General features: G+C 54.0%; 1 protein-coding gene across 2 annotated transcripts in view; it reads right to left on the bottom strand.

Moving 5' to 3' along the window:
• Positions 1 to 8,333: 8,333 nt before the first annotated feature.
• Positions 8,334 to 16,992, bottom strand: part of Arhgap42 (Rho GTPase activating protein 42) — an 88,640-nt gene continuing 79,981 nt past the window's right edge. Inside the window, exons 19-24 of one of the 2 annotated variants that reach the window (XM_090319233.1) lie at positions 16,048 to 16,192; positions 14,756 to 15,136; positions 14,310 to 14,466; positions 13,737 to 13,799; positions 9,835 to 9,914; positions 8,334 to 9,647 (exon numbers count right to left, since the gene is read on the bottom strand). In XM_090319233.1, the coding sequence (XP_090175359.1) occupies positions 9,559 to 9,647; positions 9,835 to 9,914; positions 13,737 to 13,799; positions 14,310 to 14,466; positions 14,756 to 15,136; positions 16,048 to 16,192 (915 nt within the window). In that variant the 3' untranslated portion in view covers positions 8,334 to 9,558. The other variant, XM_090319234.1, reaches the window with a different exon arrangement.

Raw genomic sequence — 16,992 nt, 5'->3', positions numbered from 1 at the left:
GCATTGAACTTTGGAAAAAATGTGGGGAAATAAATCTCCATGCAAGTGTCTGATTTCTTAGTGCATGTTGAATTACCCATTTCTTTCAGCTCACAGATACTTGAGCTTTTTGGGGGGCTGTGATCTAAGAGCGTGTTCCAAACGTGCTGCAGTGGCTTCTTCTGATTAAAAGCTGATCACTATGTCACCATAGCTTTTAAAAACATGTTCTTCAATACAAAAAAGGATCGACGAGGTGTACTACAAAGAACGTGCTCCTGTAAGGCTTCTAAGACTCGGATGGAAATGCGTGCACAAGGCAGTGGGCACGTTGCTGGTTTGGGTTATGGCGCTGGCCCAGAGGCCCTTGAGACGCATTGCGGGTCTCATGGGCGGAACCCAGCCCTCCTGACGCCCCGGGCGGTGCTGTCCTGGGAGGCACTGCTTGCACGGTGCCCTTGCCTGGTCAGGGCTCTTCAGAGCCACTGCCCCTCCCCCTTCCTGGAGAATCAAAGTGTGCATTTCCCCCCCCCCCCCCCCCCCGAGAAGCCGGCTTTCCATCACTAGCCTCCCTGCTACCTGTTTATTGAGTGACCTTAAAAAAATATACATCGTCATCTTAAAAAATAAAACCCTATCCTGGCTCCATCCCGCAAAACTGCATTTTAATTGATGCAACTTAATACACTCCTATCCAGCCAATACTAATTCCACATGCCCTGCAGCCCTCAAGGCTCCTTGTGTGTCACTTCTGTAGCCTTCTGTGTCTTCCGGTGGCTTCTTCCCAGAGCGGTCGCCTACTGCCGAGTGCACCCGAGTTACAGCACCTGTTGCTGCAGCTTCCGTCCACTGCAGGGGTCTGGAACTCCAGAGGCCATGGACACTGTGTTTGTTGACTGACACTTGGACAGTAGTGTACTCCTTGCTGGGACTGCAGAGCTACGTCATGCCTGCAGGCCTTCCTTGGCTGAGTAACTGTGCTTGAGACTCAGTTGCTTTCCCCAGGCTTAGCTCTCATTCTCCTTAGCTCCATCTTCATTTCTCTTCACCACTTTAAAATAACTCTTCTCTCTCTCTCCCTCTCTCTCTCCCTCTCTCCCCCCCTCTCTCTCTCCCTCCCTCCCCTCTCGCTCTCTCTTTTTGCCAGTCCTGGGCTTGAACTTAGGGCCTGAGCACTGTCCTTGGGTTTTCTCAAGGCCAGAGCTCTACCACTTGAGCCACAGCACCACGTCCGGCTTTTTCTATGTATGTGGTACTGAGGAATCAAACCTGGATCTTTGTGTAAGCTAGGCAAGCACATTACCACTAGGCCAAACTCCCAGCCCCCCCTTTTTTTTTTAAACTGTGTTTGTTCTTCGTATTGGGGATTGAACCCAGGATGTCACACTTGCTAGGAATCGCTTCACTGAGCTACATCCCAGCCCTAAAATTTTCTATCTTCTTTCCTATGTTTTGGCTCTCCCTTTTCAGTGACTGACACATGGGAAATACATGTTTTGTATATTAAGGACAGTATTTTGTTTTCTGTTCCAAATTGTAAAGCTGATTCGGGGAGTATCATTTCTGTCCATATGAAAAAGTTCCAAAAATGTAATTCTTGTACTAAAATCTTCTGGCGTTGTTTTGTATTGCAAACCTCAATGTAAAAACATTCCTTGCTTGTTTCTGCTTAGCAGTTACTAAGTACCTACTGTGAACAAGGAAACATAAGCTTTCTGATGATTTAGAGCCGAGTCAGTTACTGTGCTCAATGTTTGATAAATATTGACAATATTTGTTGAGTATGTGAATTTTCATTCATGACATTTGATTATTTGCATATAATTGTACTGACATAAATGAGATGCAGCACAGAGATACTATTTTAAAATTAATATTAAACAAGTCTTTAGTCAAATACCAGTAATTCATTTGCATTCTATTGATGTGTACCTTTGTTTATTTAAGAAGGTGTGAATTATCTTTTTTGGCCCACGAATGTTGTCCTAATAAAAGAATTTTTAAAGACTCCTATAATCAGCTGCCCAGGGGAATCCTATGCCATCGGGAAGGGTGGATTGTGCTGCATGAGGAATGAGTGCGGATGAGAGACAAAGTCAAGGCCCTGGGCCCTTCGCACCCCAGCAAAGCGCCCTCCCACGAAGACAATGACATCTCATCCTTGCGTCATCCCGTTCTCACTACTCTGGATTAAAACAGTAACTTCAGAGTAGAAGTCCTTTCTTATCAGCCCTTCACACAGCAGATTTCAAGACAGAACATGAAGCTTTTCACGCCAAACACCCTCAAAACCTCTTAGCCATAAAGAAGCACTCCAAACTTGTAAGAGGGCGACTGAGGCAGCAGATGGTGGGCTTGAGAGCAGGCTCACCACGCAGGAGGGCTTCCCTAACTCGCCAAGAGCCGAGTCCCTCAGAGTCTTCTCTGCTCTACTCCTGGAGATGCGAGGACTTGCAGGACACTGGTGTAGGTGAAACCAGTGGCAGTGTAGCTACACTTGCTTGGTTGCTGCAAGGGGTGGGAAACCAGCAGGTCCCCCCACCCCCGCCCCATGGGAGAGGACAGCACTGAGGCAGGATCTGGGCACCAGGCCGGGCCTGGCCATGCTTCTCGCAGCTGTGGAGCTTGGAAACTTGCAGAACAGCTGGAGGCGTCCCAGCATGTCAACCTCGTTTGGATTTACTGGCTCTTGTGGCTGTGTGTGTCACGCTGACCTGAGTGTCAAGCACAGGTTTGTTTGCTTTCTCACTGCTCATGGAGACCAGGGGGCCACGTTCCTGCTCAGCTGCCTCAAAGCTTTAACAGACAACGGACTCTGGAGGAAGGTGAGTTAGGCAGCTGAGAACGTATGGACGGTCTGCCCATAACTACAAGAAAACGCCTGGCCCAGCTCACTGTGCAGTAGACAGCACTGCCTTGTCCATATTTAGCCAGGGAGAGACACATGTTTAAATAGCACCATAAATAGTTTTCCGGACAAGCTCTGTAGCTTGTTTGTATTGTCTTTGAAATTGTTCTTTATAGATCAACTCCAGATGTAGCCAACTTGCCAAAGTATTTTAAATGAAGCCCATGTAAATATGTTTTTCTTGCGTCATTTATATGGAAAGCTCAGCCCCAGAGGTGCTGACTTACCTGTGACATTTGCAGCCATGCTTCAAGCTTTCTGCCACTGAAAATATTTTTCTTCCCCCAGAAAATTGCGTTTTAAAATATCTATGTACCAGGATGTTTCTTTTAAATGGTAGATGTTGTCTTCTTGTTTTATTCTTAAGATATGCAAATTAGAAGTTGATTTGACAATTTGGGGCAGCTTATCTTGGTACATTCAAAATTTCATTTTTTATAGCAAAATAAAAAATGGATCCTATCATACCTTTCCTAAATGACATTCTCTGTTCTTTTTTGTTGTTTTTTTTGTTTTGTATTGGGTTTGTTTTTTTTTTTGGTCAGTCCTGGGCTTGAGCTCAGGGCCTGAGCACTGTCCTTGGACTTTCTCAAGGCTAGAGCTCTACCACTTGAGCCTCAGCACCACTTCCAGCTTATTTCTATGTATGTGGTACCGAGGACTCGAACCCTAGGCTTCATGCATGCTAGGCAAACACTCTACCACTAGGCCATGCTCCTGGCTCCTAAATGACGTTCTTAACTACAGATCTGAGGCTGTAGCGAACAGCATGAACTTCTATTCTAAAGGCTTTATGAATCACAATGAGGAGGAAAGAGAATGAACAGAAACGTACTGTGCTGGTTAAACCAGGAGTGCAGCCCTGCTGCTCAAAAGTAAGGCGAAATTCTGCCCAGAATTGTCTTCAGAGTTAAAGTCTAGTACTTTATGCAGCCAAGAAAAAAGGGGTTCACATGACAGCCCTGAAAATTAATGACTTTCGTTTAATAGTATCTCCTTTTTACCTTACTATTCTGTGTATTTTAATTTTTCTGAGATGCGCATAATGACAGAAAAAAACCACCCAGAGATTTAAAAAAAGAGAGCAAATGAAAAGAAGAACAGAGTTTTTTTTTTCCACTGATCTCTGAAAAAAAACAAACCAAATAGAGGAACATAAAAGTCTTCTGTATTTTGTGAGGACTCTTCTAAATAGTAACCAGTGTTTTCTCTCTATAACTGAGCAACAGTCACAGAAGAAGGATTCTTCACTGTGATACCACCTTCCCGTGAGGAGCAGAACTGCCCCCTGCCCCAAGCAGAGCCACTTGTGCCCGCTCACACGCCTCCAAGAACAGCGTTCCCTAACTCTAGGCTGCGTGGTTCAGGGAAAAGCTCTATAGTTTCTGTCGGAGCCTGTGCGAGGCCATAGCTCTTGGTAGATGAGAGAGAAGGAACACCGGGGCCGAGTTCCCTGTCGACACCCGCGCAGGGCGAATGCAGGCAGGAACTGCGCTGCTGCGACGGCCGAGGATGTATGGGCAACTACCAGAGCCTGGGCAAGGCCATCTTGGAAAGCAGACCGACAGACACCACCGCAGACGTCAGAGCTGATCTGAAGGAGCCCAAGGGCTCTGCTAGCACACAACAAGGCTGGCATCACCACGGGCAGGAAGAGAAGAGTGTTCCACACAAGTTAAGTGCATGCTGGCAACATGTAGGCAGGCATTCAGGAGGGGGGCGAGGTGTGAGCAGGAAGAATCCGAGGTGCACACGGCGGGGCTTGCAGACCCTATTGGTAAGTCTTTATCATAAGAACACAGCCTGATTCCTACGAGAAGGCTAGAAAATTCCCTCCCAACAACTTGGACAACAGAGTTGGACACAGAAAAACATTTTTGCAGGCATTGCAATCTTTGGGGAGAACAGTGAATAACGTGAGGGTCTGGGGAGACCATCACCGTCTCCGATTCTCCAGAAGGGGTTCAGGAGATGTCACCAGGGCACTGACAGAGAGATGAGAGCCAGCGCGGGCGGGCCAGGTGCGTGGCCAGGCAGGAAATCACTCTGCTTCTGTGTTGACTGGAAACCTCCGCAAGAAAGAAAACAGGAACCAAGGAGCCGAAGTCACTAACTTCCACAGCTCCTGCCTGAATCACCTCCCCCACCGCGGTACACCCCGCGGCACTGGGCACACAGGAGCGAGCAGTGTGCAGTGGATACGAAAGGGGCTCAGCCTTCATCTAGAGCCTTCTCAGACGTTGTGTTTATAATGAGGATGATGATGATGATAGCAATAATAACAAAATACCCAATACAGCAGAAGCTGTTGCAGAGCTGGGATGCCATTACACGTGTGCCAGAGCCAGGCAGCTCAGCATGACTGCGGCACACACCACGGTCCTGTGCACTCCAGGAGAGTCAGGGGTGGGCACCCTGGGGGCTAGTGAGGAGAGGAGAGGCCCACAGGCTGGGGGTCCCATGTGGTCCTGGGTGCAGGACCCCCTCGCCCCACCTCAGCCCTCAAGCCACACGCAGAATGCCGAGAGCCTGGATTTCCACGCCTGTACCACCATAGACCAGAGCATGGCTCCAGAAAATGCAGCCACCAGGGCTGCAAGCAGTACGCAGACACCCCACCACAACAGAAGCTAGAAAACAAAATTAAAATATGCCCATATAGTTTATTTTTAAAGTCATTCATAACACAGGGTAGACATACATTAAAGATAACATAGCAGTATACATTATGAATCACGTGGACTTTCCCCATGTTGGCAAACACACACACACACACACACACACACACACACACGCAGAACAGGTAGACACAAAAACACTACAAAATAAACAAAACGTCCCATATGATAACTTAGTGGCAATCATTTTCATATTTATTGATCTGGCATGTTAGTGGCTGCGAAGCTCATATGAACTGTGGTACCTTGAATTCTAATGTACTTCAATAAGATTCCGAATCTCCTGCCAAGCTCCCTATGTGTAAATGTCTCGGCTCAGAGTTCCAGGACTCCGGGGATTCTGGCCTTCAGCCAGGTTGGAAGCAAAAGCCATGGACAGCCAGGGACAGCCAGGGATGGCCCCAGGGACTGCTCCAAGCCTAGGCAAGCCTGGAGATGCCCAGTCATGTGACGGGGTCCTCCTGATACCTCTGCTCCCACCCCACCAATACTTAGGTCTCTCCATCCACCTTGCCATGGCGGGGTGTGGGGGTGTTGCACCTGAAGGGATGAAAATGGTCCCTGCTCGCCAGAACTTCCACTTCCCCACCAAGCACCCAGGTATGGAGGCCGAGGGTCCTGGCCTTGTCTCTGAACTGATGAGGAGAGGGACCCGCTGGGCCCCACCCCACCGCCATGCGGGGTCGGGGACCGAGACTGGAGGATAAGTACCCGGGATTAAGTTGGTGAATCCACACCAGCCGGGCTGGAGACAGACTCATCAGAGAGGCCAGGGATGTCACCTTTAAGAGGGGACAGAGAAGCCGAGGGGAGAGGACATCAGGACGGTTTCTGCTGTCAGGGGTAACTTAAAGAGAGAAGAGAACTTCTGGGTGGGAGTCAGGCTTCTGCGTGCCATCTTTCCCGGGGCGCAGTGGCTGGGTGAGGTCTACAGGAGGCTGAACGGAATCAGCTGCTGCGCCGTCTTCGGGACAGAGCTCACTCTGGGGCTCCACGGCTTCCACGCCCGCAGACAGAGCGCCTCCCGCCGCCCGTCCACACCGCTCTGAGTACACGAGGCCATACACGCGGGGGTTCACACAGCCAACCTCCACTTCATGCAGGAAATGATTCTCTCCCAAAACATGGCATAAAATTAGCGGCAGGCGACCTCATGGGTCAAGCGGATGAGGCAGGAATTACTTTCCTATTCAACGTGCCTCTTCTCCCATGGTATTTTGGAATATGTGCGTGTGGACGCGCAATCTCACATCTCTGCAAATATTCCCAAATCGAAAACAAAAGCCAGTCTAACTGGAAACCGCCTCCGGGCCGCGTGTTCAGGCGGGGCGTCCTCAGGCGGGGGCCGCCGTCTGTGGAGGGCAGGACTTCCACCCACTGTCTGTGCCCTGAGTGCAATGCCTGCCTGGCCAGCCCGCGAGGACGGAGCCCGCTGAAGACAGACGCACCGTCTAGACAGAGAACGTTCTTTCCTTGGCCATGCCGTGCATTTGTAGAAGACAAGGCACAATATGGAAAGCCCTACAAGGGAACTTGGGATTAGGGGAAGTAAGTGACATTTCTTTCTCTCTGCCATCTCTCCAAGAGCCGCTGCCAAGGACATCATCAGGCGCTGAGGTCTGGGCGCATGTGTGTGCATTCCAGGTGTGAACATGGAGGCCTGAACCCACCCACATGCAGGTGTCCTTGATGGCGGCGTCACCACAGGTTTCGCTGTGATTCTCTCCCAGTGACCAGCACTGCATCGTCACATAAATAACTGTTGGCGTGTTTTAAAGAAAACACCTTGATTGTCTCCGTGCACATACATACTCTGGAAAATCTGCATAGGGGGAGGGCGCCAGCCCCTGCAAGGAGTGGCCACAGCTGGCCAACGCTGGCCTCAGGTGACCAGTGAGGAGGAGGAGGAGGAGGGGGAGGAGGAGGAAGAGGAGGAGGAGGAGGAGGAGGAGGAGGAGGAGTTGACACATCTCCGACGTTACAACCTCAAGCCAGGGGCCAGGCATCAGCTGCGTGGGGGGGGGGCTTGTTTCAGGAAGGGGACACATGCACCGCTCAGGGCCGGGGAGGGTGCAGGCGCAGCGTGCTGGCCAGGCTGTGTTTCACATGGAGCCCGGAGCCCGGGCCTCTCTGGCCTTGGCTGAATCAAAAGAAAGCTGAGATTCCTCGCGCGGCAGCAGGTAACCAGTGACTCCAAACCTCTGGAGAACAGAGAGTTCTAGAAAGAGAAGCAGGCCGCCTCAGAGTCTCCTCGTCCAGCTGGATGCCAGGCAATGCAGAGCGGGGGCTGCGAGGACCGCCTTGAGTCCAGCAGAGGGCAGCGAGGGACAGCAGTACTCTAGGACAAGACCCACCAGCGCCTGGGCCACAGTCCCCACAGGGCCCCAGCACAGGGCCCAGACACTGATCACAACAGGAAGGGAAAGGACAGACTTGGACCAGAACTTCCCGGCACCTTCCTAAGGCGTAACACCACCACATTTTCCTTCACATATTCCAATGTCGTGCATTCATTCATTCATTCATTCATTCCCTCCTGCACATGTATGTCCCTATTAAACTTGACTTGCTCATCCTGATCCACTACCAATTTAAAGTGGTAAGCACTCTCAGCTGTGTGTGTGCTCCATCTGGAGATCGTTTAGGTAGAACGATCTGCGCTTGCAGGCACACTATAGGAGGGTGACACAACAGATACCCGAGTGTCGGGAGGAGAGAAAGCTCTGGAGAAAGCCGTGGGGAACACAAGGCCAGGACACACACAGAGATTCACAGAAATAATATATTAGGGTGACTGACAGAATCATACAGGAAAGGGCTGCGATGAGCAGTCACCCAAGGTCCACACGAATGAGGAGCAAGAGAAACTCTGTGAAATTCTTAGGAAAGGCAAAACCTGAACGGCCCAGAGATAATCGTGTTTGTTCCACTCCGGAAAAGAGGACGACACAATTTCCCGCGCCGTAGAATATTGAACTACGAGAGTCCTGCACTTTCAGTGAGCCTTTTCCTGTTTTCCGAAGGCCCGGCTTTCCTTCACACGGCCCATCAGTAGACGGTGTCTCCCAAGCCGGCAGTGGTGGCATCTGAATACCTGGATGCTTCCTGGGGACTCGGGGACCGCCAGCCCCCAGCTCCGCGTCCATGCTTGCGATGCCAGCATCGCGTGACTAGCCAAAGACTGGCGCAGAGGACTCGTTCTCAAGTCTGTGTGCGCGTGAGACCGCATGAAATCCCAAAGCTGGGAAGAGGGACTCACGCAGCCTCTGGAGGAGGGCATCAGCAAATCTAGCTGCGCACAGAACGACTGAGGACCAGGCCTTGGCCCGCCGGTCCTGGCTCTTGTCCCGGGGAGCTGAGGAACTGGGCCGCCGGCTTTCAGAGTGCGACCACGAGGCTCTCCTCAGACTTCACCCATGCCACGTGCCGAGACTGCCACTGCCTACCGGGGAAGCCCACGAAGGCAACCTTGAAATGTTCAGGGCCAGCAAAACCATCACACATAAAAGCAGGGTATTTCTTCACAGACAGATAATAGATGAACAATTTAAATTATTCTTTAACGTCATGATTCCAAGGTCCCTCAGAAACTACCAGGCGGGGAAGTTCAAAGCTCAAAATCCACGCAGTGGGGTTCTGGCTTCCACATTTTAGGGGGCAGAACGACGAACGTTAGCGCAGTATCTGAGAGTCTACAACTGCCACGAAGAGACATCATAGGGAATCACTTATTACAAAAAACCAAAAAGCAAGATATTAAACACACACAAGAACAAGCCATAAAAGAACGGCTCTGATCTAACCATATGCTTGGTTTTCCCTGTTTCCATTAACAGGGAGCTCCACAGTCTGCTGGTGATGAATCTGTGGAAATCGACTGTTTGCTCTCCGAGGCTGGTCCCCTGTCTGTGTCACAGAAAATCATCGCGCGTATTACTCGTTACCATGGATACCATGAAGAAGCGGCCGTGCCCGCGCGGGCATGCGGCAGCGCTAGAGGAAGACGACGTAGTTCTCAGGGACCAGTCCTGTCTTGCCTTCATACGTGGCTTTCAACCACCCGGGCTCCACAGAGGGGTACACTGGCAAAAGAGGGGGTGGGAGAGGTGTTAGTGAGCACACCCTGCCGACAGCGGTGTGGAGCGTGGCCTGGCATGTGCACGCGGACAGCCACCTCTGGCCACCCAGTGTGTGCTGTGCTGGGTATTTACCTTCCCCCCACACAGGTGAGAGGCGCCCCCCCCCCCCCCCGCGTGGCCCGGTACTCACCGTTGGAGAATAGCGCCCCCTGGGGGAAGGAGAGCTCGTGGCTGTGCTCGGCCTTACAGGAGTACATGGCTTTGGCTTGCCTGGAAGAGCAAAAGGATTCCTATACACAACCCGGCCCACACGCATGCACACGCACGCTCACACTCCCATCTCTTCTTAACGGACACTCGGTGGTCACTGGATAGCTGGCAGGCAACAGTCTATGAAGGAAGCACAGGGTTTTGAGGTGCTGCCTGGCCAGTAGTGAACAAGGGGCCTTCCTGCCTACACTTCCTAAACACCCACACCGAGCTTCTTTGGCTGGCCTTGAACTACGAGCCGCCTGGTCTCTGCCTCCCAAGGAGCTGGGTCCACAGACGTAAGCCGATGCGCTTCCAGGGCGCTGAGCCACTCTGTTCAGATCTGGGCAGCTGGCCTGGCAGTGACCAGGGGCCTAGGGTGTGCCAGAGAAGCACAATGGACAGCAGGGAAGGGGGCTGACCTGCCGTGTGCTGGGGAGCCGGGGAGCCGGGGAGCCGGGGAGCAGGGGGGCAGGGGAGCAGGGGGGCAGGGGAGCAGGGGAGCAGGGGAGCAGGGGAGCCGGGGAGCCGGGGAGCAGGGGAGCAGGGGAGCAGGGGAGTAGGGGAGCAGGGGAGCCGGGGAGCAGGGGAGCAGGGGAGAAGGGGGGCAGGGGAACAGGGGAGCAGGTGTCGGAGAGGGCCTGACGGCCTCCATGCACCCAACCACGGGAAGTGTAATGGAGAATGGTTTTTTCCTCTCATCTAGCCAGGCACAGCCATTTGGTTTAACGATTTCTTTCAAAATAGGTAAAATATTTTTCAAAGATCCAAATTTTCCATCCTCACCAGCTTCCTCCAATAACAATGCCATAGTTCTTGGAGTCACTGAGACTCATGATGAAGCAACCTACAACCAAACAACTTCTGGAGTTGTCCGTAACAAAGCTTGTACCACTCCACACAACTGAGTTCTTTACCATTTTGGGTAGAAAACATCCTCCTGGTCGTAGTATTTCCCAGCTGGGCGGGGAAGAGCGAAGACACAAAGCGAGTGTCACCACAGACTGGCGCGACACACACACACACACACACACACACACACACACACACACACACACACACACAGCAGCTGGATATGTCCAGGCAGGCCATGCTGTCCTGAGTTTTCACTACTGGTCCCGGTGACCTGACAGAGTTGCGGGGGGCGGGGGGCCTGCTGGGCAGAGTCTGGGGGGTTGAATGTAGCCCGCTGTGCCTCTGAGCTTCCTCTCAGGGGCTAATGCCTCCTCTCTGCCCGCTGTGCAGACTGAAGAGCAGGTGAAAATGACCTGCCAGCGATCATGTCTCTCTTCAGAAGACTCCAATACCTCTTTGAAAAGGGTTTTGAAAAGCTTGCTGCTGGCTGCGTGGAAGAACAAGATAATAACGCAGTGCTAAGAGCCATTTCTCTCATCCTCATCAGGAAAATGATCGGCTGGCAGTCAATCCTGGCTCTGCCTACACCCAGCCACAGGACCCCACCAGGACGGGTGAAGACAGGGCAGAGGCCTGCCAATCTGATCGAGAACGTCAGAGACATAAGAAAGTTTCCCTGGGGCCATTTTAATAACCCCAGGCGTGGAGAGGGGTCAGGTGGAGGGAGGGCAGGCAGGCACAGATCCACAACCTGCACACCAACAAGCAAGATCAAACAGTCATCCTCAGACCTAGACACAGACCGGACACCATCGCCACTCTGTACCGGGCCGCGACTACGAACGTGGCTACAGGAGAGCTCGCGTGCATGCGCACACACAGACACACACACACACACACACACACGCACGCACGCACACACACACACGCACGCACGCACACACACACACACACACACACACACACACACACACACACACACAGTGAAGCACCCACAGGTCCAGGTCCGCTCTCAGCCAGGCTCCTCAATGGCTGTGTTTGCTTTGCATTCGCCACATGTTCTTCTTATAGATCTAGGACTGTCTTCCACAAACCCTGGCTGACTCCAGCTTGACTAGCAGGTCCTTAGCAGGCAAGACAGCACACAGCCACACAGCCACCCAGCCCGGTCTGCACGCTCATCACACGGGCGTCCAGGACGTGTAAGGAGTCCTCAGAGGGCCACCTGGCCTGGCGCTCAGTCCCGTTCTGCTGTGCAGCTTGTGAGAACCCGTGACCCAGGCCACAGCACTGTGACTCAGTTGACAGGAGAACTGGAACCCTGACCGCAGAATGTAGGGGCTCATTTTCCTCTTAAAAGGTAGTCGAGACTATTGCGACTGTTCCAGCAGGAAAATGCATCTAAGATGATTATAGGCCAGCTTTCCAATCTACATGGTTGCCAGCTTATTTTCTTAAATCTCTGGGAAGATGCCTTTCTTATTACAGTCCTGCCAGCCCCCCGTCCTCATCAACAGATTCAACCAACCCGACTGAAGATATTCAGGAAAACATGCACCTTTTCTTCTGGCCATCTTCCCTACACAAACCATCCCAGGCCTGAGTATGACACAGGAGGTGCACGGGTTATGGCGGGGCTAGCAGGCTTCAGTTTCTGGTTTCCAGGTATGTGTGTGTGTGTGTGTGTGTGTGTGTGTGCATGTGTGTGGGCTGTGTGTGTAATGTGTATGTGTGCGTGTGTGGGCTGTGTGTGTGTGTGTGTGTGTGTGTGCGCGTGCGTGTGTGTGGGCTATGTGTGTAATGTGTGTGTGTGCGTGTGTGTGTGTGGGCTGTGTGTGTAATGTGTGTGTGTGTGTGTGTGTGTGTGTGTGTGTGTGTGTGTGTGGTGCCGAGCCTGGGAATCCATCCCCCGTCTCTGGAGACTCAGGGAGTGAGAACAGGATGTAGAGATGGAAGGGCGCCATCTAGTGGAGCCAGACGGAGCGGGGCGGGGGGTTAACGCTTAGAGAAGCTGCTGCCTGCTCTGTCATGCCAGGGCTCTGGTTCACTGCACCCTGACAGAAAGGACCAGGATGAAGAGGAAGATGAGAAAGGGAGACGGCAAAGATGCTGTGCGAGGAGGAGACTGCAGGTGGGACCAGTGAGACGCCATCCCCTTGGTCAGATGTTAACGCCATGACTCTGTGGAGCTCTAACAAGTGACTGACCAGGTGCCAGCCCCACATGCTTAAGGCTCTGTGCCCTGCTCGAGTCCCAAGGCCACCGCTGCTTCTAATCAACAGCACATGCACTGTCCTGTGTGCTTAATAAAGCGTGACAGACTTGACAAGGCCAGCACAAATTCTGGAAGAAACACACAGCATTCCTCAGTTATCCCCGATCCCTCCACTGAATTCATGGCCTGAATTAGCCAGATGGTCTGAGCTCAAAACTGCTCCAGTGCATCCAAAGGAAGAACAGCGGGAAAACCTCAAGGTTTATTCTTCAGATTCTCTCATGCCATTTCGACAACCAACATTCCACTGCCTCCTCTAGAAAGCAAATACTAGAAGACGTCCACGTTCGTGACACTCTTATTCCAATGCAAAGCGAAGGCCTACCGTGGGCCAGGAGAAGGGCCAGGAAGGGGACAGCGGCGGGGGGGAACGGAAGGAGTAAAGGCACCACGAGGGCTGGCTGGGTCAGGGAACATGGGTGCTGGCCTGGGGAAATCGGCTAGCTCGACTGTACTATGGTCACCGTCAAGAATGGGTGTCCCTGAGGACTGTTCCGGAAAAACCCACATAACGTTCCGAAGACTCCCCCTCCACAGAAGAAAGCCTGAACACTGGAAAACCGTAACTCAAACCAGGGCGGGTGCAGGCCTGTGGCCATGACAGCTGGACAGTCCCTCCCCCCGAGGGGCCAGCAGACGCAGCTGACCAGCTGCCACCCAAGGCCCAGAGTCGCCACCCCTCTCAGGCAGGCGGAAAACTGCTGCGCACTCACCTGCCCGAGGACGCCACCTTCGCTGAACCGGCGTTCTCAAACAGCTGCGCCTTTGCTGCCACCCTGAAAAGTCGTTTACACGCATTTACATACGGTCTCTCACAACGACGCAGTATTATCTACGGATTTCAACATTCAGGGAAAGTATCTTAATTTAAAAAAAGTCAACCAGAAAAGCATCTCACTTGGCGTGAAATTCAAGGTAAGCATTCAAACCAAACAGAAAGCTGAGCTGGGACATCTCCCCCATTCCTCCCTCTTCCCCCTCCCCCAGGGCCTCAACTTCCCTGGAGGGGGAGTTGGAGGGGCTGCAGCTGCCTCCCGCAAGGACCTCACCCCTCCCTCTCCTCTCTGCTTCAAAATGAGGAAGCAGCGGAAGGAACATTTTCTCCCCACTCTGCTCCCAGTGGGCGATGCCGGGGCAGAGTCAGCATGACATGGGCGGACACCAGTGGCCTTGTGCTCGAATGCATTTCCTGCCCTGTGAGACGCTGACCCGAACACATGCAGATCCGGCACCCGGGCCTCTGCGCCGCGGGGGGACGCAGGCGACACAAACTCATCCTCACTTACACGGAGCCGGGCCTCTGATAGCCATTGCTGGATGGGGTGTCTGGCCTTGGCCTCCTGAACATTTTGGGGGGCAGTTCTGGGTTCGGTGAGGCTTTGGGCGACTCCTTGGACCCTAGAGAAGTTAAGCTCTGGACGGATCCGCTGTAGCTCTTGTTTCCTGAGGAGAAAGCCCATGAGAAGGGACGAGAGAACAGTGGTCACATTGTGGGAGAGCAGCTCAGAAGGAACCGTTCACAAAACGTCCACAGCCATGCAAATGGACCGTGGTGACAAGGACACTGCCGCATGGAGACAGAGGGCCTCGGGCAGGGAGTGCGTGCATGCGTGCGCCTTGGCTTGACAGAGCCAGGAGCCAAGCAGGCCAGCAGCACGGGCTTCCCCTGTGGACCCTCGCCGCGGAGTCACCGGCACGGAGACTGCACACCCCCAGGGCCGGCTCTGCTTACCCTCGGCCGCAGAGATGGACCTGAGAGAGGAGGCCGGGGTTCTCCGAAGCCCCGGGAGCCCGTAGGGGCTCTTCTTGATGGGGTCCGTGGGTGGGGAGCCGTCCCCGGGGCTGGCGGCCGAGGCCACGCTCTGGCTGTCCGACTCGGCGTCCGTTTTGGTGGCGTCTTCTCGGGAGCTGGACTCTGGGCTGGTGGTCCAGAGAGCCAGGCTCTTCTGCCCACCGGAGGACGATGGGCTGGCGGTCCAGGGGGCCCCACTGGGCTTCTCCCGGGGCGCGCAGGGGGCAGGCTTGCTGGTGCTGTTCTGTTCGGAGGAGTGGGAGGAGAGGGACTCGATGCTGCCCATCGGTGTGCTGTCGGGACTGCTGCTGTACGAGTCACCTGAGCGGGCAGGGGACAGAGACAGAGCAACGGTGGCCGCCACAGCCTGTCTCCACCCCTGGCCCCTCAGGGGAGGGGAGACGCGGGGTGAAGGCTGTCCTCGGAACTGGGGGACACCTACAAATATGCCCGTGACCCCTGCGAACTGGTTTCCTGTCACTCGAGGAAGACGCTGTGCCCATCTCTAACCTGGCTGCCGGCTCCAGGCAGTACTCAAGCCAAGGGGAAAGTGCTCTGTGAAGCGGGGCTTGGAAGCCAGGGGTGAGGGTCGTTTGGGGACACTGCAGGAGACGGTGGGGCAGCAGAGAGGCCTGTGCCTCCTCTCCTTTTCCAGCCCAGGGCCTGAGGCGCCCTCAACTCTCGGGCGCCGGGCGCCAGGCAAGGGGCGGCGGTGAAGCTAAGCTTACTTTCCAGATGCTCTTGAAACAATAGCGCAAGGATACCAGAACTGCAGCAGGGCGTCCGATACCCCGGCACCAACACCACGAGATCGCTCTCTATTACGTCTGGACTGCAGGGGAACACTGAGGGGGGCCAGGCGACCGTGGTGTGGGGTACAGCCCGGCTCCAGCTGCCCCACCTTGGGGCTGTGTGAGAATGCATGGTGGGGATTTTCCTTCCTTTCTTCCAGACCCTTCCACACCAGGCTTCCAGAGCAGTGTGAGAGCAAGCAGGCAAGGACACGGCTTTCTCTTGTTTTCCTCAAGCCCCTTGGACAACAGGAGGAAACCTGCCGCCTGCCCCCGCTACACCACACGGCGGGAATCCATCTTCTCCCATGGCAGCAGCAGTGGGTTTGCTGTCTGGAGAACCTCTGGCATTGCCACGGGAGGAGCGTGGGTGGGAGACCTTCCTGCCCCCGGCTGCTGTGGGTGAGGGCGAGGTGTGCAGGGGTGCAGCAGGGCACTTACTGTCAGGCTCGGCCAGGCACGGGGTGTACCGGCCCCGGGGCTTCCGAGGACCGGTGGACAGGCAGATGGCGCGGGCCCGGCGGGATCCGGAGCGGGACTGGGGCTGGGGGAGGGGCACGTTGGGGTCCGGGGCCGAGTGGAAAATCTGCAGGGAGAGCAGGATGGGCTGAGAGAGGGCAACACGGGCCTGGGACCGGGGGAGAAGCAGGCTGGGGTCCGGGGCCTGGGGCTCGGGGAGCGGCAGGCTGGGGCCGGGGCTGAGTGGAAGATCTGCAGGGAGAGCAGGGCAGAGAGGGCAACACGGGATGACGATGCCACACAGTGTGTGGGGGGTGTGTACCACCCACACTCAACACATGCCACACGCATGCACAGCACACACCCCACACCCTACACAGTGGACATGCATACTCATGTGTGTGTGCACACACACCACATACCACACCCCACACAGGTACACAGTGGACATGCATACTCACGTGTGTGCACACCCCACACCCCATACCCCACACCCCACACAGTGGACATGCATACTCATGTGTGTGCACACACACCACATATCACACCCCACACAGGCACACAGTGGACATGCATACTCATGTGTGTGCACACACACCACATATCACACCCCACACAGGCACACAGTGGACATGCATACTCACATGTGTGTGCACACACACCACATCCCACACAGACACACGGTGGACATGCATACTCATGTGTGTGTGCACACACACCACACTCCACACCCCACACAGACACACAGTGGACATGCATACTCACGTGTGTGTGCACATACACCACACTCCACACCCCACAGTGGACATGCATACTCACGTGTGTGCACACACACCACATACCACACCCCACACCCCACACAGTGGACATGCATACTCATATGTGTGTGTACACACACCACACACCACACCCCACACAGACACACAG

Source organism: Megascapheus bottae, chromosome 27 (genome assembly GCF_031878675.1).
Source record: "Megascapheus bottae isolate mThoBot1 chromosome 27, mThoBot2.hap1, whole genome shotgun sequence".
Classification (NCBI taxonomy): Eukaryota; Metazoa; Chordata; class Mammalia; order Rodentia; family Geomyidae; genus Megascapheus; species Megascapheus bottae.
This window is presented reverse-complemented; position numbering and strand designations above follow the sequence as displayed.